This window comes from Centroberyx gerrardi, chromosome 6 (assembly GCF_048128805.1).
Source record: "Centroberyx gerrardi isolate f3 chromosome 6, fCenGer3.hap1.cur.20231027, whole genome shotgun sequence".
Classification (NCBI taxonomy): domain Eukaryota; kingdom Metazoa; phylum Chordata; class Actinopteri; order Beryciformes; family Berycidae; genus Centroberyx; species Centroberyx gerrardi.
In genome coordinates this window covers 21458764-21482315 of record NC_136002.1, presented here as the reverse complement: position 1 = coordinate 21482315, position 23552 = coordinate 21458764, and the positions used below count along the sequence as shown (strand labels likewise).

Below are 23552 nucleotides of genomic sequence, written 5' to 3'. Positions count from 1 at the left end.
CCGTGCAGGTACTGCAGGCCGAGCGCATTTCTCTTTTTTAATTAGAAGTGTCAAGCAATATGATGTGCCTAAGCAAGAGAGAGCGCGCAAAAAGAAAGAAAGTGCAACAGAGTTAAATGGGTTTCTGAGAGCACACTCCCTAAGACAGATACATAACAGCACGCTGCACATCTGCCAAGAAAAAAAAAGCAAAAAACGAAAACCACACTCTTGAACACAACAGAGCCTCAGAAATAGCATGATGACGTGGGGAGAGCAAGAGAAGCCTGTAATTCAGCAAGGAGCCTATATAGTGATTAAGCCCCATGTAAAAAATGCAAACACACACCACCCACTCTCACTGGCTCTGTCGCAACACTTCCTGTCACTGCAAATGCTTCCAACAGCAGAAAGCACCCAGAATCACAGATCTTGCATCAGCGCACCAAACAACACGCTTACTCTTACTTTCACCATTAAGAGAGATTTGTTTTTAACTTTACTGTATCCAGGGACGGTAAAGATGATATGTTGTGGAACTGTCAAATCTATCTGTACAAATACTTCTACATCCCCAAAAATTTGCTTTGGAAACACAAGCGTACTTCCGCCGATAAGCAAAGAGAATAAGATGATGACAACTAAGAGAAAGACAGACTGATCGAATGGACTGATACCCTCCTCCCTTACAGTCACCATTCCAGCAGTGACTGAACTCCCAAAGGTCACGAGGCCACACTGAGCAGCCATACCACATCCCAGCCCCCCCCTTAACCATGGCAACCACATCACATGACCGTCTCCCGTGACCAGTGACCATTGACAAGCTATGCCATCTGTAAACCTGCAGACCGCTGATTTCCTGTTAGCTGAAAGTGAAACCACTGAATTTAAAAATAGCTGCATTAAATGCCTGAAGAAATGAAGAAAACGCTGCAATTGAAAATGTGGCTGCAGCATATTGACAAATAATAACTACATGGCAGAAACTAATTCACCTCTCTACATAGAAGCAAAGTCGATGTGTTGCAAATAGGGGAGGAAGTGAAACTTTCACCTTCTCTCCAAAGGAAGAGCGAGATGAAAAAGAAAAAACAGGAACTCAACAGGCCCTTTCCTCTCCAAAGGGCAAATTCTTCTGCTATCAGATGTTTATACCACAGCAAGAGATTGAAGCTGAGCAGCAGTTGGAGGTGGGGGGTGCATTTACAGTATCTGGGGCATAGCTGTAATAACTTACCTCTCATCCACCACCAGTTTAACTGTGCTAGCCTGGGGTAGGGTTCAACCTTAGCTCTGTACATGTCTAATCACACAATCTGTATCAAGACCTTGGAGGAAACACGCCATTAGCCTTGATATCCCATTGAGGCAGATATCACTATGGTACAGCCACAGCCTGTAGCAGACAAGCTCCTCCATACTAGGCAGATCTGAAGCCTGATACCAACAACCACACAGACACACGGCAAGTTTGCGGAAAAGGAAACAGACGCAGAATATTATGGGGCGATGGTTACAGAAATGCAGGTCGGAGGCATTTGTGCACAGTGCCTCTCTCTTCTTTGTACATGCAGAGAGTAACATATGTGTGTGTGGATGCACTTCGCTTTCACTTTCTTTCTTTCTCTCTCACACACACACAGTGGGCACCTAATGTAAAGGCTGTTGTGTGCGTACACCACTGTCTGATCCCACCTGTTGGGAGAGGCACAATCCAGCGGCCATTGTTTAGAACTCTGACATTTCACACTCTCTCTCTAGAATGCCCCCCCCCCCCCCTCACCCTCCTCCCACCCCCCTCCACATACACACACCCCACTAGCCCCACCCCCCACCCCCACCCGAGTCACATGGTGCAGTCAAAGCCGAAGGGATACATGACACCATTGCCTGCCCTGGCTAATAGAAACAGAGATACACAGTTCCTCATAGGGTTTGAGCCTATGCAGGATTGATAGGCAGACACATATGCTCAGACTCATACGACACATACATGACACACATACAGACAGCGTGAAAGATCAGCCCAGCTCAACGCATATTCACTCTTAGAAACACCGGATTCTATGCAAGGTTTGGCCTGTGTTTGTTTACTCTTTCCCCCTCAAGCCATACAGCAGTCGACCAGCCAGCCGGGCCAGGTAATCCCCATAGGTAAACACACCAGCGCTGGGCTCGCTCAGTCATACCGGCCTCTCCACATCGCACCACTACACCCACACACACTGTACCTAGACCCAAGCTCAGGGCTGAAAACACTACTACACCCACACACTTGAAGGAGAAATTTCTCCGGAGCTGCGTACCCCAGCCTCGACGGTGTATTAATGCATGTGTGGATGATGAGCGGTTAGAGCAGCTTTCATCTTGATCCAATTTGCACATTTAGTAAGGGTCCATCAAACAGGCAAATATCACAAATCTCACTGGATGCTCTTCAATTACCTTTGCCTGTTTTCCTCACATTCTATGGCTGTGTCTAGTGCTGAAATGATTAGTCGATTCATTGATTAGTCGATCATCAGAAAATTGATTATAATTTTGATAATCCATTAATCCTTTTAGTCATTTATCAAGTAAAAAAACGGAACATTTGCTGGTTACAGCTTCAAAAATGCTGTGATTTGCTTGCTTTTTCATATCATTATAAAAATAATTATAATTAATTACTTTGGGTTTTTTTGGCTGCTGGTCAGACTAAGTAAGAAATTTTAAGTAGTCTCTGGTAACATGTGATGGACATTTGTCATTATTTTTGACATTTTATAGACTAAGTGATTACTCAATAAATCGAATAAATAATCAGTAGATTAATCAATTATGAAAATAATCGTTACTTGCAGTCCTAGCTGTCTCTACAGTTAAGAGGATGATGCTGTTTAAGGAATGATGAACTACTCCTGGCAACCCTGTTTAAGCTCTGCAAACTGGCAAAAAGCTATTATGGCACAATATAAAAACAAATAGACTTCCACAGAGAGAAAACACAGCTTGGTCTCTTTTTTAAAAAATTCAATTTGTATTAAAAGTCTTGTTTTTAAAACAGACAGACCACTGTTAAAAGGCTGGTCTGAAATTAAACTTACAATCAGGTTAGATTTGTCAATGGTACATCGTCACATTTCCTGTTAAAAACAACAACAAAATAAACAGAACAAACAGAATTCCTTTGATTTAAGTGGTCTGGAAGGTAAGCGTTTGGTGTTGTCATCAAGTCTAGGGGTTCCAGTACCTGTGTATTTCAATATATAAGTTTGGCCAAACCAAGTAGACATTGCAAAATCAACACCTTATAGACTTCAAAAAGGCCAACTCAAAACAGAAAGAAAACCGCCATTCCATTAACAAAAAGCCTTTTGTATATTTTTTTCTGCCTCCACCCCTACGAGATTATCCAGAAGAACAGTTCACTACTTTGTGGATTGCCATGTTGAAGGGTTCTTTTGGTGATACATGTAGGTTGGCACTGAATCTGAACAGCTGATTTGTTTTGGAAAGGCACTCGACACAAGGGCGGTCAGGTCAGGGGTCACCGTCCCCATGTCACTTCAGTTAAGGTCCTCTAGCACACTGAAGAGGAGATGAAGAAAAAAGTGGCACTCGTCACGTCACTCCACCAACAGTTGAGTGGTGTCAATTTCTTTTGACTTTGGAAAAAAATAGGATTTTGAGTGTTGTGGATCGTCGCTCCAAAATGGGTTAGGGAGAAATATCACCCAATAAATCCTTACCCACCCCAAACTGTGCAGTTATTTAACAAAATATACTCTATCCCTCTGTCTTCTTATACAGAAATATCCATTTATGTGCGTCTAAGTGTTGCTCTCCATGTCTTTGCCGTTGGGGTTTTGTTCCAGCTGTCAGTACAATCGGAACCAGGGGGAGGGGGCGTGGTTTGCAGAAACTGTGGATCTGACACGGCGTTGACATCAATGGTGGACATTGATCGTGCGGCAAAGATACTCCAACCCAGCAGAATTCCTGAAGAGTGGACCCCTCCCTCCATCTCAGTTGCTCCCCTCCTCCTCTCGTCCCCCCTGCAGCATTCCTCCCTTCATTTTCCTCCAAGGCCAGGGTGAGACACGAAGAAGAGCTCAACAGTACACATTTCCTGCAACACACTGCCGCAGAAACAGAGACAGACAAAGACTCGTGAATGAACAGTACCAACGTCTCACAAAAGATACAGAGTGAAATGCACAGTGTTTTGACCATTTCAGTACACAAGCTAACAGTCTTGGCTCAACTTAAACCTACTCGCTGACCCCTGAATGTCGGCCAAACAAGAACATCAGAATTCCCCTACCGTCTCTTAATCTCATTGTGGAAATGCTATTTGAGCGCTTGCTTAACAACACTGTAGGTCTACAGTCTCAACAGCTTAGTTTGTAAAAGTAATTCAGTCTGTCTAGGCTTGCCCCTCCAGTTCTGCAAATGAGTCAGACACTTCCCCAATCTGCTTAGTAAAACAAAAGACTGCAAAGTGCCCCAGGCTGCCAGTTAAAACTAAGGATGTGCTCATATGAACAGCAGTTGGCACTGAACTAACTGGCTTCAGATTAAAAAAAACGTAAGAGCCATTTGTTCAAACTGGAGCACTTTCTATTAGCCAAGTTGAACATTCATCCAGTATTCTGCTTTTCACTCCCGTTATGCTCAATATGGAGATGTGCAAAGAAAGGATTTCAATGACATTTTCATAATTGCTACTTGTCAGGCAGTGCCTCTTGCTTAAACGATTATTGCTAAAAGCTTTTCAGTTCCAGTGTCTGTCTAACTTGGAGCGGCTGTGAGTGGCACACTTACCATTGCAAACTTAAAACTGAGCAAAGAATAAAACTTTAAGGTTGTCCTTTTTTTAAAGAATGACACAAGACGAACAGCACTGGTCGTCGCCATTTGGTGTTGAGGCATAGTTCATCTGTCGGACTATCTCTGCGAACAGTTCGTCCACCGAGCCTTTATTTTTGGCTGAAGTTTCCATGAACGGGCAGTTCCAGTCGTCCGCCAGTGCCTTCCCTTCACCGGACGAGACCTCCCTCTCCCCCTCCAGGTCCACTTTGTTTCCAACCAGTATCATCGGCACTCTCTCGTACCGTTTCACCCGAATGATCTGATCCCGCATCGGCTTGATGTCCTGGAAGCTCTGCTGGTTTACCAAGCTGTAAACCAGGATGAAACCCTGACCGTTTTTGATGTATAGGTCTCGCATGGAGGCGAACTGCTCCGTCCCCGCCGTGTCCAGGATCTCCAGGACGGACGGAGAGGAGTCCACCTCGATCTCCTTCCTGTAGAAATCCTCTATCGTGGGGTCGTATTTCTCTATGAAGGATCCCGTCACGAACTGGACAGTCAGTGCCGACTTGCCGACCCCTCCGGACCCGAGAACCACTACTTTGTACTCTCGCATGGTTCCCAAACAGTTACCCCCAACACCAGCACTGCTGCTTCCTCTCCGAGCCCGCTAGCCGCCCTGCTGGGTTTCAAATCGCGCACCGTTGCTTCTCCACCAGCAGTTTTCAACGGCTGTAGTCTGTGTGGATACGGGGCGTGGTCGTGAACTAGCGGCGTTCAAAGTGTAAATACGGTTGTTTCGGACCCAGACCCAGCACTAGTAATGTGGCATGTTGAGTCCCCGACGACAGCCCCGCCGGTCCTTGTGCAAGGTTCCCACGTATTCGCTCAAGTAGCCACCGTGCGCTCTGTGTGCCACTGTCAGCTGCGCCAGAATACAACGTTTGCACTTCCGGTTCGAACTTTCAAAATAAAAGCACTACTGATGAGTATGTGTTGGAACGTTTTTTCCAGTAACACTTGCACCAAAGTGAAAATAACGAATAGATCCAAGGAGGAATTTGTTATTTTAGGCTTGAATTTGCCCGTCGATACGGTACTCTTTCAGCAGGCAATAGCCTACCTTGTGATGTTTTACAATACAATATTTATCTCTATTTTACAGCTACAGTTTCACTCCATACATGATGTAATGGTTCCACCGAATCGTTTGATAGAATTTTTATTGTTCTGTACAACCCCGTACATATATATTTTTTCATGTGACAATTTTTATCCTCTCATTTCGAAAGCAAAAATGTCTACTTTCCGGTGTTATTCTGTCTATCTCTGGCTAGCTTGACGCAGCTGTACCGTGCGCTCTCTTCAGCTCTTCCTGCCCACACTCAGCACGCAGTCTGCGTCTCACGTCACTCAATAAATAGTCGGGCTCTCTCGTTCTTGTTAAAGGTGCAGTGCGGCTGTTATTGTACAATCAGTGGGGCTGACAAGGGCCCCCGCAGACTTGCCACACCTTAGTTTCGACATCACTGATGCATGGGCTTACTGCTGGTTGACTCATTCTCAGTGCTCCATAAACTTCCTGGAAGAGCCTATCTACTGCAACTGTTGTGTTTCGGTAATTGGTTAACCCCAAATTGCAATGCAATTTTACGGTTTCCAAAGAAATTAATTTTAAACAGGTTGTTTAAAAATGTATATCAGCAGAAGTGACATAAGAAGTGATATAAGAGCAAACAATAGGGAGTGGCTCACATCATCATCCCCATGTAGTGTGACCCCACATGTGACACATTATAGGCTTTGTCTTATATGTCCAGACACTTCTACGCTTACTTTGTTGATGCGATCCAGAATCAGAATAATCCTCATTTCCTTGTTCACTGACTTGTGCTATAGGGCCTCCTTCTGTCATCAGTCACATCAATATCTGGACCGCATTGCTGCTCTCAGGCCTACAAGGAAGGAATGTTGTTTGTGGCCAGGTCCTGTTGCCTGCAGCGCATGACAAAGACAGTTTCTCACACTTCTTCCGAATCTGAGAGTTACTTGTCACTTGTGATGTAATCTTTCATCCATAAGGCCATTACAGTTGAAATGGGAATTTCAGTGGAAATGGCCTTATGTAATAAGATAGTAATAAAAGCAATTATTTGAATCATCAGAGGAGCCCGTGCCTGTGTGTGTGGGTGTTTGTGTGTGTGTGTGTGTGGGTGTGTGTGGGTGTGTGTGTGTACCCTACCCATCATGACAACCCCTAGCTAAACTAAACCGCCGTTTCTAATCAATGCACGTCAGCATAGAGCAGAGATGATTAAACCTCATTGTGACCTCATCACCTCAGGGGATGGCTGGGAAAACTCTGTCAGATCGATAGGATTTTAATTTATCCACAAATCACCAACAGAGATACAACACACACTCACACAGTGGTTAGAGTCATGAATGGAGTAGAGTGAATCAGAGTCTGTGAGTCAGTCATTACCTCTGCCAAGGAGGTTATGTTTTCGGTGCCGTTTGTTTGTTTGTCTGTTTGTTTGTCTCTTAGCAGGATTACGGAAAAACTACTGGCCCAATTTTCATGAAACTCCGTGGAAGGGTGTAGCATGGGTCAAGGAAGAACCCATTAAATTTTGGAGCGGATCCGGATCCGACTCACGAACAAGCAATAATAGCACGAACCTTGGCGGAGGTCTGCGCTCTCCGAGTGCCCTTCTAGTTATTTCTGTGATTAGTGTACCTGAGTTCAAAGGAAATGTTTATGGGTCACACAAAAACACACAGCATTGCCACACATTCACACTCAGACACAAGCACGCATGCAGATGCAGACACAATGCATACAGAGGATTTTGCCACAGGTTTGGTTTAAGGTGATCATGGCTGAAACATGTGGATTGGCCTGTCATGTGGTCAGTCAAAGCGCCCTGCAGCCAGCCCCTCCCCAAATCCCATTAAGAAACAACAACTCAAAGCCTGTATAAAGGCAATCAGCGCTTTGCCCCATGGGGAGCGAGGGGTAATCTGACCCAGAGCCTTGTGATGTGGATTGTCACATCTGTGAGAGTGATCACCCCGGATCCAGGACCCAGGCAGTCCTGTCAGGAGAGAGGAGAGTTTGTTTTCACATGTTAGTGATAATTAGATAGACATGGTCACTTTATCAGCTAATGGTGTGTTGCCCCCCAGGTGAATTCTCTACAACAAAGGACTGGATAATGATGACGTCTGGCTTCTTGCACAATTGCTGTTGGTGTTTAGGTTCTTGGCCTTAGATATAACCGGTCTGCTTGTTTGTTTGCTCACCTAATCGCATTGATTAAACTAACACTCTATATGCACAAGTGTACTACTTTCTCTTTCTCTCTCTCTCTCTCTCTCTCTCTCTCTCTCTCTCTCTCTCTCTCTCTCTCTCTCTCTCACCCACACACACCATCACATGAGCAGCTAGACAGATAGACAACATTTAGTTATTTGACACTGAATAAAAAGCTTACTTGATGTTAGTAAAAACAGGTTAAGCACCTACGCACACCAGTACAGGCGACGTTGTGTTAAATACCCGCATTTGTGTTACTGACATTTTTCCACACACTTTTCCACACACACACACACACACACACACACACACACACACACACACACACACACTGCTGAAAATATCGTGGGGGCCTCATAGCAAAACACAGGACTCTTACATTGCCTTAGTGTATAGATTCTGTAAAGTGTTTCAGACCCTAAGCCAACTATAATTTAGAAGAATGTGAGATAGATAACAAAAATCTAGTTCCTTCTACATATCATAATATCATTCTGTGTTTGCATTTCCAAAAGTTTCTTTAGCACAGTTCTTACTCTGCTGTAACCTCAACTGAGGGGCCTTGGCTCATTGCCCACCACCTAACACCACTTTCATCCCATACCATCCCCAGCATGCTCTAATTGAAATAGCTCATGGACCGCCCCTCCTGTGATCCATTGAGTAAAAAGTGCACATACACAGTAACACAATAGGATATACTGTACTGTATAGTGACAGGTCTTTAATCCTCACACCTAGCCCACAGAGTGACAGTAGACTAATTAAAATGTCTGTGATCACTGAGCTAATTAATGACAGAGAGAGGTCCACACCAACTTTTGTCTCCCACTGGGACCAAACAGCAAGTTCCAGGCTGTTAATTCAAAAGGAAACCTCATGGCAAGATATTATTCTCTTCTGTGGTTTGGGTGTATATAGCCTCCTATGTGTGAATAGCTGACCTTGAATTAATTACTTTATTTTCATTATTTGTATGTCTACTTATCCCTTCTGGCAACGTGTATGTATGTTTTGATTTATGAATAATTCAGTTGGAGAGAGGTGCCCATTCATCATTTCAATAGGATGAGAGCACGCTGTAAATAAAGTACTCTCCAAGGCCATCTTGTGGTTAGGATTCACAAGTACAAAGCCACATTCTCTAATGAATTATGGCCAGAAACAATGGCAGCTATTTGTTATACACTGGGGTTTCCAAATGTGAAGTCTGTTACCAATTACACATCATAACTTAAGGCTATGAATGGTGTTTCTTGTTCTAAGGTGGTTTTCTCTCTTCATCTGTCCCCCCCGCACACTTCTACAAGAGGATCCCCAACCTTCATCACAAACTTCATCACATGAGTTGTCAATCAACATGATGTCTTCACCGGCCCCATCTGACCAGATTTGACACAAATGGATCCATCGCTGTGACATGAAACATGAATTCAAATGAGTGAAAAGCCAAAGACTGCTTGGAGGATTTGAAGATTTTAGAAGACGAGCTCTGGCTCTCTGTGCTGCAGTGAGGCAGCTTGTCCAGCGGAGGGCAGCAGGCTTACATCCAAGCATATGAGTGTTTCAAAATCTCCTGCACAAGCCAAGCTGCTGTTTACAGCTCAGGTGACAAGACGTCTCCACACTGAAGTGACTGTTTTGATATTATGTATGTGTCCTTCTACATAGCAAAATTGTAGAATGCATAAACAAAACAAAAACTATGGGAGTTCACATAAGTGTTAAACAGAATTTTGATTTCTGTCCGCATAGGTTTTAATGTTTATAATCATGTAACTCATCTCCAAAATGATCAAATTGGCCACAGTAAGGAGAGATTTCTCTGCTAGCGGTTTTCTGCATGAGAAAGCGGTAGCCTATTGTTGAAGCTCCAGAAAGAATGAAGACAAAAGGCTAGTGTCTTGGGCCAAACTGTGTTATGTTCACTCACAAAGCTGGAACAGTCTGGAGGGGAAACTGACAGCGTCCCATCCGTTGACATTGTGACATACAACTCTTCGACTGACCTGATCGCAAAATGAGCAACAGGGAAAAAGACAGCAGGGAGCGAGAGAATACATGATGGAAGACAGGACAGGGAGACAGACAGATGAAAGAAGCAGCAGAGGGAAAGAAACAGGGAGTCAGAGAGAGAGCAGACACAGGCTCTTTTATCCAGCCCACAATGCCAGCCTTTCATGTGTGGAATTTGGCCATCATTAATAATACATACAGTTCTGTGTAGCTCAGTACAGCAGACTGCCAGGGGTTAAAGTTTAGAGTTGAGAAGTCACAGCAACCATCATAGATAGAAGAGACTGACATTCTCACTTCCTCATTGGGGCTGATGGGGGAAGTCTTCATAATAAGGAGCCACACTATGAGCAAGTGTATGCTGTTCGTGTTGTTGCGCTTGAAGCTTGCCTTGAGAGGCACCAGCAGTTTTGCAAGTCCTCAGGCGAACGTGAATACTCATTGCAACCAGATGACATTCTGAGGAATGTGATGTCAATGGTTCAGTGTTGTGGCCAAACAGAAATGCAGCCGAAAAGATACAATCCCAACAGCAATGTAATTACTGTTGCAGCCAACACAATGGGAGCAATTCACACATTTAAATAGGAAGTGTGCACTTGTGTGTGCGTGTGGGAGGGGTGGGGAGGTGGGTGGGGGGGTGGGTGGGGGGGTATGTTTGCGCTTGTGTGAGTGAAACAATGATGAGCGGTGGTGTGTTGAGCCCAGAAAATGTACCCCCCTCCATCACACACACACACACACACACACACACACACACACACACACACACAGACACACACAAACACACGCACACACTCACACCCACAATTGCTGAATAGAATTTGGGATTGGAAAGGCTGAGAAGTTGGCTGGGGGTTCTTAGAGGACACTGAATAGACACAAATGAAGTGACTGAGTTCTCACCTCATAATACTGCTTACTGCCAAAGCAACTCTGTATTTAGTGCTTGGAAGCCATTTAAGCTCCACTGTCTGTCTATAAAACCCGGGAGTCCAGCCTCTACGCTCCTCTCTGTGATCCGTAAGACACACTGCAGACCCCGGCTGCTACCCAGTAGATCAATATTCAATTCATTGGTGGGTTAGCTTGTGAGTTCACAGGGCAGCAGACAGACTGGCTGAAGCAACAGGTACTTTAGGGCTCGTCTACCCAGACAGCGCTGCTTAGCCGAGGCCAAGGCCCGCTCACTGAACCCTGCTAATGACCACTCACTCAGTCATGGCCACAGTCACTTGGCTAAGTTTAGCAGGGAATCCAGGACAAGTGGATCATCTTACACACACACACACATACACACACATTATGCCCTAACCTCCCAGTGAGAGGGTAATTTCAGCCTACATCAGAGGAATCATAAACAGAGGGGGAAAAAGCCATGAGATTGGACCTTTAATCTCTAGAGGATTTTCAAGTGCGCCGATAAAGGAATGGTACAACCGGTATACAAGCTCAAACAACTCAATACAACAATACACAAACTGAAAACGTGTCAAGCAACAAGATCCATTACATGATGTTTTGCTTTGTTCTTGTTGCAGTAGATGGATGTAATGCGTGGGAAATAAAACACAGCAGAATCATTTCCCAGCATTCAGCGGCTGCCATTCAACTCACAGTTTTCTCTTGTGGCCACTTATGGCTGTGGATGTCAGGTAGAGATCACCAGAAGTTTGACTATTATTTTCCTCATTAATGGTCCATAGATCATTTTAAGCCCGATCACTTCCGTCTTATTTTCACTATATCCCATTTTCAATTCCCTCTATTGAGAGAGAAACAACATTGTTCTGAATCTCTGTTTTTGTTCAGACAAGGTTTGTGAAACCTCTCCAGACAAGATATTACAATAGGGCACCTGGACAAGGTAAGTGTGTGTGTGTGTGTGTGTGTGGGGGGGGGGGGTATCTTTTTGTGTGTCTGTGTGTGATGCCATTTTTCACCTCACCTAACCCAGGCCATTAATCATTCACAGACACTTGGTAGCCACTACACTCGCACGCTGACACCACTTATAGCCTACACACACACGCACACACACACACACACACACACACACACACACACAGGCTCACGCACACGCACACACACACACACACACACACACACACACACACAGGCACACCTACACACACACACACACACACACACACACACACACAGAACTGCAAGGATTAATAGGGTCAGGCAGCCAAGCAGCAAGGGATAATAGAATCTAAACAACAAGGCTGAAGGAAAAGAGAAAGTGGAAGAGAGGAAATGGGAAGAGGAGATGTCTGGAAAAGAGAGAGAGAGACACTAGCCACTGGAGGTCAGGGAGGAGAGAGCAATTTATGGTGTAGAGGGTGAGGTCACAGGTGAAATTGGTAAAACAAAGTAGGTGTCGGCACAACAAAAATAAAAAAAAATCCTATTTGTCTCTGTGTTTTTGTGTCTTTCACTCACTCTCTTTTCTCATTCACTGTTTGTGTGTGTATGTGACTGTCTCAGTGCAGCAGTTTAGAGTAAAAATGTTTTGTCAGCTATCTTCCTGCAGGGAGAATGCACTCCAATGCTGATCGTCTCATTCTGCTAATGGATAATAGAGAGTGTGTGTGCATATATGAGTATGCATGTGTGTGTGTGTGTGTGTGTGTGTGTGTGTGTATTAGCATGTGTGAATTTGTGTGTATTTGTTCACACACATGCTTTTTGTATATTTCTCACTAATCCACAGACTATGACAGTAGAATTCAAAGGAAAGGACATTTCACATAGAGAACAGAGAAAGAGGAAGTAGTTATCTTTTATGAAAGTAAGGAACTGAAACAAATCTGCAGAATGGTGTGTCAAATTCAAATTAAAGGGTGGAAAAAAACTCTTTCCAGTGTTGGTTTGTAATTTCCTGCGTTGTAACAATTTTGTAATCTTCTGGCAGATATTTCTGTACCTGGAAATTGACCTTATCTTTCCATGACTTGGTTTTACAAGTAGAATGACACGGGCTTCCCTCGGGACATTACAGGCTGTAAACACACCTGAACCAGTAGTGCAGTCACAAGGAACTAAACACCTGAGTGAGTCATCTGACATAACTCTGACTCTCACTTGCATTCAAGGTGTACCTCTGTTTAATGAGGTAGCAAAAAAATACATCCCACTGGAGACTAGATTGTTGATAACACAGCTGTATCTGTGCTGCAAGTGGATCATTAACACTCACTGAGCATAACATGTACAACACATGCACAGGAGTCCTCATATACAGTACAAGTCGGCATGTGCAAGCATCTATAGACACACACAAATATACAGGGGGTGGACAAAATAATGGAAATATGACAAAAAACAGAACTTTGAAGTAACTAAATCACAATTACAAAGGCAGCTATACATGGCATTACTGTAATTAAGTTGAATGCCAATTATGTGTCAGCTTTAAAAGAGGTATGATATCACCACTTTTATGTGTGAGTTTTCAAAGCAACAGAGTTCCAAAGAGACCAAATTGGCAATAACTGAATTGCAGGGAAATCTGTCACAACAACTGCAAAATGACTTAATGTGGCTCAAGGAAAAAAATATCTCAAATACAGACAAGCTGCATCAGCAAAGAGGAACAGTGGCCTGAAGTCAAAGCTCACCAACTGGGAGCGATGGATACTTAACAGCATAGTTGCAAAACAGCACTAAACTCAAAAATGACCACAGAATTGAATCAACACCCCTGTAACACAGTCTCAGCAAAAAATGTACGTTGAATTCAAAACCAATGCATAAAGAGACATAACCTGGTGTAAAGAGCACAAAAAAAACACCCAGGATTTCACCCTCTTTCATACATACAGTTTGTGTTTGGAGAAAGCCGGGATGCCTTCAACCCACAATGTCTGTTTCTCTCTGTTAAACATGGAGGTGGACCTGTAATGGTTTGGGAGGCCGTCTTGCGGGAGTCATCAGACTGTGAGATGATTGCTCTGCAGGGTTGTATAATGGCCAAGGAATATGAGGCCATTTGCGAATGCTGTTCCCTCTTGATGTCCATTCCAATATAATAACACCCCCATACACACTTCTGAAGAAATTGAAGAGTGGTTTCATGAACACCAGGGAGACGTTGAACACCTTTCATCGCCTCCCCAGTCACCAGATCTACACATCAATGAATCTTAATCAATGAATCCTCAAAGAACTGGAGGCTTTCTTTCTTGAATAATGGTGCAATATCCCTCTACACACAGTTCAGGACTTGTAGACAGCAAACCAAGGAGGACTGAAGCTGTTCCGATGTCAAAGGCTGGCTCTATTCCTTACATGACACTCATATAATTAGTCCATTATTTTGTGCACCCACTGTGTATGTATGTCCACACACAACTTGCTGTCAACCTGCTGCAAAAGTCACTCCATCTCTATCAATACACACACAACCTTCCCACTCTTCCCTAACACACACACACACACACACACACACACACACACACACACACACACACACACACTACCGATATGGAGCTGTGGACGTAATCTGCCGGTACATAAACTTCAGCCTTAGGAGATTTATCATCCACCCTGCAGCAGGGCGTCCGTCCAGCAGACTGATGGGTAGCCAGCTAATAAAAGCATGCAACTCTCAGCAGAGTGCAGAGCTCATCACCCTATACAGCACGTTCACAACTGGCACAGACAAACTCCCACGCAGGGAGCAGCCCAAAGAGATGCGCACTAATCTGATTCCAAGTCAACACTCTGCCACTGAGTAGAATACTGTTTGGTGCAAACGGGAGCTTTCATGCTAATGTTACTCAGTCTAAAGCATTGAGGTGTCATGGGTGATGATGGTAGGATATAACTCTCAAGACGACCCAATTCAACAACAAGAAAACTGAATAATCACTGTTTTCTTTTAATAGGAATCATTAATTTCCCCTGTGGATTGGGATATACAGATGAATAGATTGACTGTGTATATAGTCTACATTTCAGCTAGTCTAGACAGATGATCTGCGGACATTAGACATTAAGGAGATGCTATGAATTGAACATGCACAGTCCAACCGCCTTTTGTTCCCAATACTGTGCCCCTTCATTCTTATTCCTGTCTGGCCCTTCTTTTGTCTTTCTCTTGCAGCTCTTATGTGCCAGCAACACATTTGCTATCATCTTATTTCTCATCTCCTTGTTCCTCACACCTAGTCCTGTCTCTTCCTTATCCTCCCAAGCGGCAGACACCCCCGTATTGAACCTCAGCTCATTTCAAAGCCACACTTCCTATCTCATAACTCTTATCAGACAGGCCAGCTCGTCTGCACTCTGTCTGGCGACACTCTTGCCGCCCAGCCACGTCAATCTGCTTGTGAAATTACATCTACAGATAGCTGTCAAAAGGCAAATAGCTTCAGCCTTACTTTTAATATGTGTATATGTGTGTGTGTGTGTGTGTGTGTTAGTGTGAGTGCACTTGTGTGTGTGTCTCGGCGTACATATATCTTGTCAAAAAATTACCCCTGGCTGCTGTGTGATTGATGTGTTCCTGTCCTCTCTTTCCATCAAGACTCCCATGAATGTGATACAATATTTGGCCACTATTGCAGAAAACCTGCAGGGTAAATCTTGGTGAAATTTTGATGAACACTAACCAAACCGAGCTATTTTTCCTCAGCTCACCTTCGTCAAACCTCTACCGCTTCGTCCAAGTTAAACTGCTCGATCCGATAACTGTGACCTTATTGTAAGAAATCAAAGCTGTAGGTGTGTGGATCTCAGCCAGTCAGCCAATCATTCAAGCTGATCGATGGCGGCACCAAGGAGCGGCAGAAAATCAACAGACACCAAGACGCTGGACAAGAGAGGCTGTAGTGATATTGATCGTGAACCTTATGACAGCCAAAATATGACAGCCTCTGCTCTTTCTCTCACACCCTCTGCCACTTGTTCCTCCTGCCTCTCTGTCTGCCCCTCGCATAGCTTATATACAATATGGAGGTGCAGTGTAATCCTACCAGTCTTATGTTATTGTTCTTGGGCAGAGATCCAAGCCGAGCCCATGCTCAGGTTGCTATCAGCATGACATTAAAGTAAACCATAGTGTTAAAATGACAGTTCATGCAGTTCATGACAATTCCCGCTCAATATTATGATCCCTAATTCATACAGTAACAGTTACAAAACTGGATATGAAGAGAGTGTCTTCAATACCTGTCTATACAACTGTCAGATCAGGGCTTATATTTGGTTTCTGCCCCAGCATGTATGTCTGACAACATGATGAAAGCTTAGCCATTTCACGGAGGTCAACAGGGTTAACACCAGAGGCGTCTCTAGGCTTATTGCCCCAAAGACGCTCATCGCAGTCTCATTTCAAATGACTTTTGCTGTCAAAAGCAGCTATGCCCTCGGCTGTCATTGTTTTGATGGACTATCTTCATGCTGCATTGTTCTTTTATCTTCACAGCATTGTTGTGGTTTGGTGGCATTGCAGAAGTAGGCTGACACACATAGCAGAGTGGGTAGTTATGTGTCATGCATGCATAGTGGTGAGGATGAAACATATCTTTCCCCCAGCCAACTTAACGCTAATTTGGGAACACAAAGTTGGAGAGAGTATGGAAGAAACTGAAACCTGGAACTGCAGGATTTATAATATTGTGGAGAAAAATATGAGAAGATATTAAAAGACAAAATTTACAACTGTACTTGTGAAACTCAGTCAAGCAAAAATTGCAATCAGTTCCCTCTTACTGACAGAAAGACAGACACAGTCAGATTGCCTGGCATACACACACACACACACACACACACACACACACACACACACACACACACACACACACGCACACATGCACGCGCACACACACATAAACCCTTGAGGTGCACACAATGTGAACACTAGGAAGACAGGTTTGAGAGTAAACATATTTCCTTGAGAAGTTCAGGAAACAGGATATCTGCTCATCTAGTCTATAAAAAGAAATGTTTATATCTGTTATCCTTCCTTGGCACAAATAAGGTAATATGAGTATTCAAAACTTTCATTACGTCCCAAAAGTGAACCATCAACATCAACAGCAAAGAAGTGACAATTTACACAGTGCATGCTCATTTCATTGAGCTCCAGGCCAGTAAAACTGTGTTATCCCTGTGTTTGACTATTTATGGCTATTAGACTTCTGTTGTTGCTGTTAAGATGCACCCACTGCAGATGCTGCTTTTATTTTAAGATACAGTGTGTGTGTGTGTGTGTGTGTGTGTGTGTGTGTGTGTGTGCAGCAGCATGCACACACGTGAGTAGGTAGTGTCAGTCACAGGACTTGTTATTGATGATGTTTTCTTAATGGACAGTGGGTGGGAGCTGCATTTCATTGTGACAGTCAGTCAGCAAGACTGGTACCTGCTCTGCACACTCTAAGAGGCAAGTTATGTTTTGGTTGTGTCCTAACGTGTGAAGATCCTACCTAAAGTACTGTGTAATGAGACCACAAACACACACATACAGAGGCGAACTTGTTTGAACTTGAGCCTTCACTAAGCTCAACGGCCTGAGTCCTGTCCCAAGTGTTTTGATTGACACTGCGGTGTGAGAACTCCCTTACCTGACCTGAGAGTATACAGTCTGTATCCTAAGTAGGTTCGTGGTTGAAGGGGGTGTGATTATTATATTATATATTTATATTTGTATTTACATTAGCAAGTTTAAAATCATGTTCAAAGATTATCATTACAACCTGACATTATGCAAGTGTGCTAGGACTTTATAGGTGCTCAGGAGGAAGGGTGGATGCATGATTGGAGTGAGTGAAACAAAGTTCACTTTAAAATCTGTCAACAACAAAGTGCTGTGGTAGCACAGTGCTGTAAGAACTAAGAGAATAGCTGAACAAATGGTTTCATTCATGACTCACTTCATGATCACCGAGCTACTTCCTGGTATGTGGATGTACCTCGCACCAACCTAGACTGGTGCTTGTGTGACTCCTACTCTCTGCACTCCTCTGCACGGCCTGAGGAGCACATCCCATAATTCCCCTAAGCACTGCGAATTGGGAAAAGTGTTTTACACAAACAAACTGCTCTTTACTCTTAATAATATGTATTATAGCATTCATGCTGCACAATTTGGCTATATTGTTACGATGTTATTAGCACAAAATCAACTAATTATTATAAAGTTACATGTCATTACATGTTGTGCTAATAATGCAGTGACAGTGTGGGAGAGTTTATGTACTTTATGTTGCCTTATGTGTTTTTTACAACACTGTCACATGGTGTCAATCAGTCCACTAAAATCTGCATCATAACCACATCACTGTGGCCATGCTGTCCCATGATTGTTTGCATCACGGGTTACTCACCAAGGACCACAGTGTAACATTTTGATTACATTTTGTTTGTGTAGGGTTAGCAGTAGTCTTTGGCTCAAGCAGATGGTTTCCCTGTGATGGATGTGGTTGTGCCAACTCCCATTGTAAATCTACAAGAACAAAGCTCAGTATTTCACTGTGCCTGTCCAGACTGTGATTACCCTTACCCTCTGGGGGCCCCCCTGCCACCTACAATTCCCACTGTAAACACACACACACACACACACACACACACACACACACACACACACACACAACCTTTCTCCCTACAACTACATCATTCTTCACACTTGACTCTTCCTGTTGTTCTCCTCCATGTTACCGACTTGTCATCCCTTTTCAAACATTTCCCATTCAAATGGTGTCCCGCTGATAGTGATGGAGACTGGCAAAGGAAGGAAGACGCTTCAGTCTAGATTCAGAAGAAAGAGAGGATGTAAGAGAAAAGAGGTGAAAGGTGACCGAGAAGGGAGGGGAGGAGATTCTGGCGAGGCTCCCATCTTTAATGCTTTGCAAGTCTAGATTTGAGGCTGGCTCCAGAGTCCAAACCTCCCTACACCCACACACACAAACCAGAGAAGCCACATAATCTACAAATACACAAACTGAATATTAATATATAAATATATATATATTCTCCTGGTGCTTGTCACAATGGCTCTCCGTGACAACCAAATACCACCAACAAACAACAGAATCCACTATAACAGCCACCTGCTTAAATAAGGTCTCAAATGCCTCCAGGCCCTCTTATTTAACACGCACATGGACAGACACAGATGTCGACACATGCACACACAGATACACAGAGAGAGAGAGAGGGAGAGAGAGAGAGAGAGAGAGAGGCCACCCTACAGCCGTTGAGATCTGGCCTTTCTTCTCTCTCACACACACACACACACACACACACACACACATACATTCACCAAGGCCAACCATGCAGTTTGCACCTCAAAGCCAGGAAATCAAAAGCCGTTTGTATTCATGGGCCCAGTTTAGAGGAAGAGGGTTTGGTTGGTTTCCTGTGCCCACAGCACCGTACAGCCCTGGGGTCCTGGCGACAACCTCCCAACCCTGTCTGCATCAATAACCCCACGCCATTGTGACGGTCACAAAAGCTGTCTCCGAATACGCCAGGAGAAAAAGGTGCCACTTTTTATTCCTCCCTCGTTCCCTCTCTTCCTCCTGGCTGTGTTGAAAGGAAAGTCAACAGCAGTGCAGAGAAAGAGGCGGAGCACTCGATGCAGTGGGGAAGACAGAACTCCGCACGATAGTGTCACCAAAGCCAACAGTGTTCATCCAGTCATAACAGTGTACACATGGAAATAAGAACAGAGTGAGTTAGTATCAACAAGGTAATGTGGATTATTATGTGGTTATTCAGAGCAGTAACATATATGCTACATACAGAACTGATCAGGGGAGGGAAAAGAGAATTAAAATGACCCCCCATGTTAAAGGACTCATAGAAAATCACACAAATTAGTCTCATTACATCGCCTCATGTATTTTAAATATAAAAATTTATTGACAAAGTTACAAGTGGCCCCATATGTTCTGTACAACTTTAGGTGGTTGAGTTCCTTGCCTGACAACAGCTGACCTCAAGAGACTGACCACATTACAGATCTACAAAGGTATTAGTATAGACATCAAACATCTAGTTAGTTAGTCCTGGGTAAAATATATACAGATAGAGCTCCACAATAGTTTCTCCTGCACAGATATAGAATAACTAGAACAGATACAGAAATAATCACCTGTCAACACACGGTCACAGTGCAGTATTTACTTTGAGGTATCTCATACAAAGAAGTCTTCAATATGTTGATGGAGTCACGAACCAGATGATTTTGTGGGTAAACGTCTGTTCTGCTCATTCGAATTCTCTATCTATAGTTCCCTGTGCTGCAGTAAACACTTTGAAGACAGAATTTATGTTGCTGTGGTTAGTAATTGGTTAAGTGTTCCTCTGATGGTATTTGACACTGGGACTCATGCAGTAAAGGATTGGATTAGTCATATAGCCTTCAAAACTCCAGAACAAAACAATAACAACACAAACAGATTCACAACATTCTGTACAACATTCATTATAGTATCATATACACAAAATACTGCAAGTAATGTCTCCTCATTTTCTGTAGAACAGGTTAAAATGACAAGGACAGGGCATAGAAAGATTGTGGTAAAAGAGCCATTGCAGACCTCACCTTACCTCAAAGTAGCTGTCACAATGAAAAACTAGCCAACTCCATCCTCCCCCAGCCAGTAATAGATGGATAACGAGATAGGGAGTGATAGGTAACCCTCTGAGCAGAGTCTCCGGTCATAGTGCATTACAATGTCTGCGTGTCACATCCGCACAGCGTTCCCAGGTTCAGTGCATTTAGTTTTTCACTAAAATCCATCCCAGGTACACTGTAGCTTACCTCGCTTCTTCACAAGCCCTCGTCTCCTTAATAGCTATTGATTAAGCATCAGCGGGGTGGATAGCAAAGGTGCTGTCCATTCTCAGTCCTATTTGTCCTGAACGAATTGATGAACAGGACATTATTGTCTGTAGGGAAACCTATTAACTTTTCCTTCCGTTAGGTTGCGGTTGAACATAATTTTCACTTTGACCAAATTGTAAGAGACACTAACTACACAATAAGAACGGCCTGGTGAAGAGTGATTGGTCTAGCATTTATATTACAATACATGTACAGTACAATACAGTACATTTCAATGAACAATAGCTTATCAACATCACACGATCACGACTGTCTGCAAGTTAGCGATGGTTACTTATCACAGGGTTAAAAGGGGTATTCATTCTACAATTCTCAGCCTGTACATTATAGACCATAGTCCAATATTCATCAAGTACATTTTACACAGAGCCTTCAGTCCACAGTGCATATATCTACTCAGTATCAGGTCCATAGTGGTTTACACAGCCTCGCTAGACCCATATCCAAATCTAGAGCCATGACTAGGAGCACAGAAGCCATCCCAGTCCCCTGTCAGAGCCTCCTGTCCCCATTCTCCACATACTCAGCCAGGCTGTTGAGAGCCGTCTCCTCACTCTTGGACTGGAGGGGATTGTCCCCCTTCCTGGAGGTCTTTTTAGTGGCCCGGGACAGCTTCCTTCTGAAGGTATCCCCAGCCAGAAAGTAAAGAATAGGATCCACACAGCTGTTGAGGCTGGCCAGCCCCCGTGTCACCTGGTAGGTGGCATAGACGCGGTTATTAAAATCACACATGTCAGGGCTTTGGAAGTACAGTCTGGCCCTCATGTTGAGGTTCTTCATGACATGGAAGGGCAGGTAGGAGACAGCAAACACCGCGAGCACGATGATAACCAGGTGGATTGATTTCCGGCGCAGCGGCGCATTGTTCATGTCATTGTAGATCAGCGCTTTGACGATCATCCCATAGCAGCCCAGGATGATAATGAAGGGGATGCAGAACCCAAACACAGTCATACACATGCTGTAGATAAAATACCCCGGCAGCTCATCCTCAGTGGTGGTGTCATAACAAGTTGTTGCATTACGTTTCAGGCCGGTCCTGGAGTAGTACAGGATGGGGGAGATGCCCATAACGACCACCGCCCAGACCAAGGCGCTGGTAATGACCGCGTTCTTCTTCTTCAGTCGGCCCAGAGACTTGAGCGGGTGCACCACCCCGGTGTACCTGTGCACACTGATGCAGGTCAGAAACAGAATGCTCCCGTATAGGTTCACATGGAATATGAAACGCTGGAGTCGGCAGAGAACGTCCCCGAATATCCAGTCCGTCTTGTTGAAGTAGTAGAAGATGAGGAAGGGCAGCGAGAGGACGTAGCAGAAGTCAGCCAGAGCCAGGTTGAACATGTAGACAGAGATGCTGCTCCAGGGTCTCATGTGGCACACGAACATCCAAATGGCCAGGCTGTTGCCGACCAGTCCCGTGATGAACACCATGATGTAGACCGTGGGCAGGTAATAGAACTGGAAACCTGTCTTGGTGAGGGAACATCCTCTACTGTGGTTGTGGAGATCAGTTACATTCAGCAGGGAGGTCAAGTTCAGGTCTGTGGTCATGGTGTCAGGGGCAGAGGCAGGTCCTTTTACTGCGTGAGAGGGATGAACACATGAGAAAAACGTAGATGCAGATCTGACATGTAGGCTTATATTTGATATTTAAAACGCTTCATTTAACACAAAATAATAACTTGAAAATGCCAGCGATCTGTTAATGACACACACCATCCACATAGTTGCTTGGTTGACATTCAAAACTCAATGACGCCGGACAAATCCAATCCTAGACAGACTAGACATTCAAGCTCTAAACTTAATTCTGCGGAACGCCCACTTGCAGAACGACACACATACTTCTGTGCACCAAGAGGGGAGAACCGATACATTTAAGTATTACAACACTCACCGTTGACACAGATTTGTATTCCACATTCCTATAGCCTTTGCAGTCGCAGAAATTCCAGTCAATAGACGGAGGGGGGGTTGGACGCGTCAGGTGTCTTCATTCCGTCTCATAACAGTGTTGGAAATTGTTTCAAAGTTGCGATCCTTCGGGTTTACGCTCGCACTTCAAGGGGAAAGTCTACCGTCGGTTCGTCATGCGGGTCGATGATTTCCCACAACAGCGGCAGTGGGACGCAAGAGAGACAGCTGCAGGCTCTGGCATGAAGAGCAGGAATTGCAAACAGGCTCCGTAAAGCGAGAGGAGGCTCTTGCGCTGTGGAGAGGGGAGGTGCGCACCACCCAAAACCTCTGAACGGCTTCCCATCTCCAAACGCGCTCTTTTCCTTCCTCCTCCCTCCTCCCACTCGACCCGTTCTTATCTGATGCGACCTGCCAGGAAGGGCGTGATTTGGGTATGGCAAGGCATGGGCACTCGCCGTACCTCAGCCCAAATGAGTCACCATGTGTTCTTGTAGTTTTTTTTTTTATTTTATTTTATTGTCATTATATCGGAAATCATGCAAAAATCGCCATGAATTTATTTGGAATCCATAAACAAATTACATCAGATTAGCTTTCAGGATTCAAAGTATTCAAGATATAGCTTGGTGACCTGAGTTTAATAAATTATCATATTGACCAAAT

The 23552-nt window shown here is 44.1% G+C and overlaps 2 protein-coding genes across 2 annotated transcripts; both read right to left on the bottom strand.

Moving 5' to 3' along the window:
* Positions 1-2977: 2977 nt before the first annotated feature.
* On the bottom strand, positions 2978-6133 carry LOC139933590 (ras-related protein Rap-2b). The gene is made up of 2 exons (XM_071927722.2): positions 4789-6133; positions 2978-4103 (listed from the first exon to the last, which is right to left on the bottom strand). The coding sequence occupies exon 1, from the start codon at positions 5390-5392 to the stop codon at positions 4841-4843; it is 552 nt and encodes a 183-aa protein (XP_071783823.1). The 5' UTR covers positions 5393-6133; the 3' UTR covers positions 2978-4103; positions 4789-4840.
* A 13832-nt stretch (positions 6134-19965) lies between these two features.
* On the bottom strand, positions 19966-23183 carry p2ry1 (purinergic receptor P2Y1). The gene is made up of 2 exons (XM_071927882.2): positions 22870-23183; positions 19966-22552 (listed from the first exon to the last, which is right to left on the bottom strand). Exon 2 carries the CDS (start codon positions 22521-22523, stop codon positions 21462-21464), a length of 1062 nt encoding a protein of 353 aa, XP_071783983.1. The 5' UTR covers positions 22524-22552; positions 22870-23183; the 3' UTR covers positions 19966-21461.
* Positions 23184-23552: the final 369 nt, after the last annotated feature.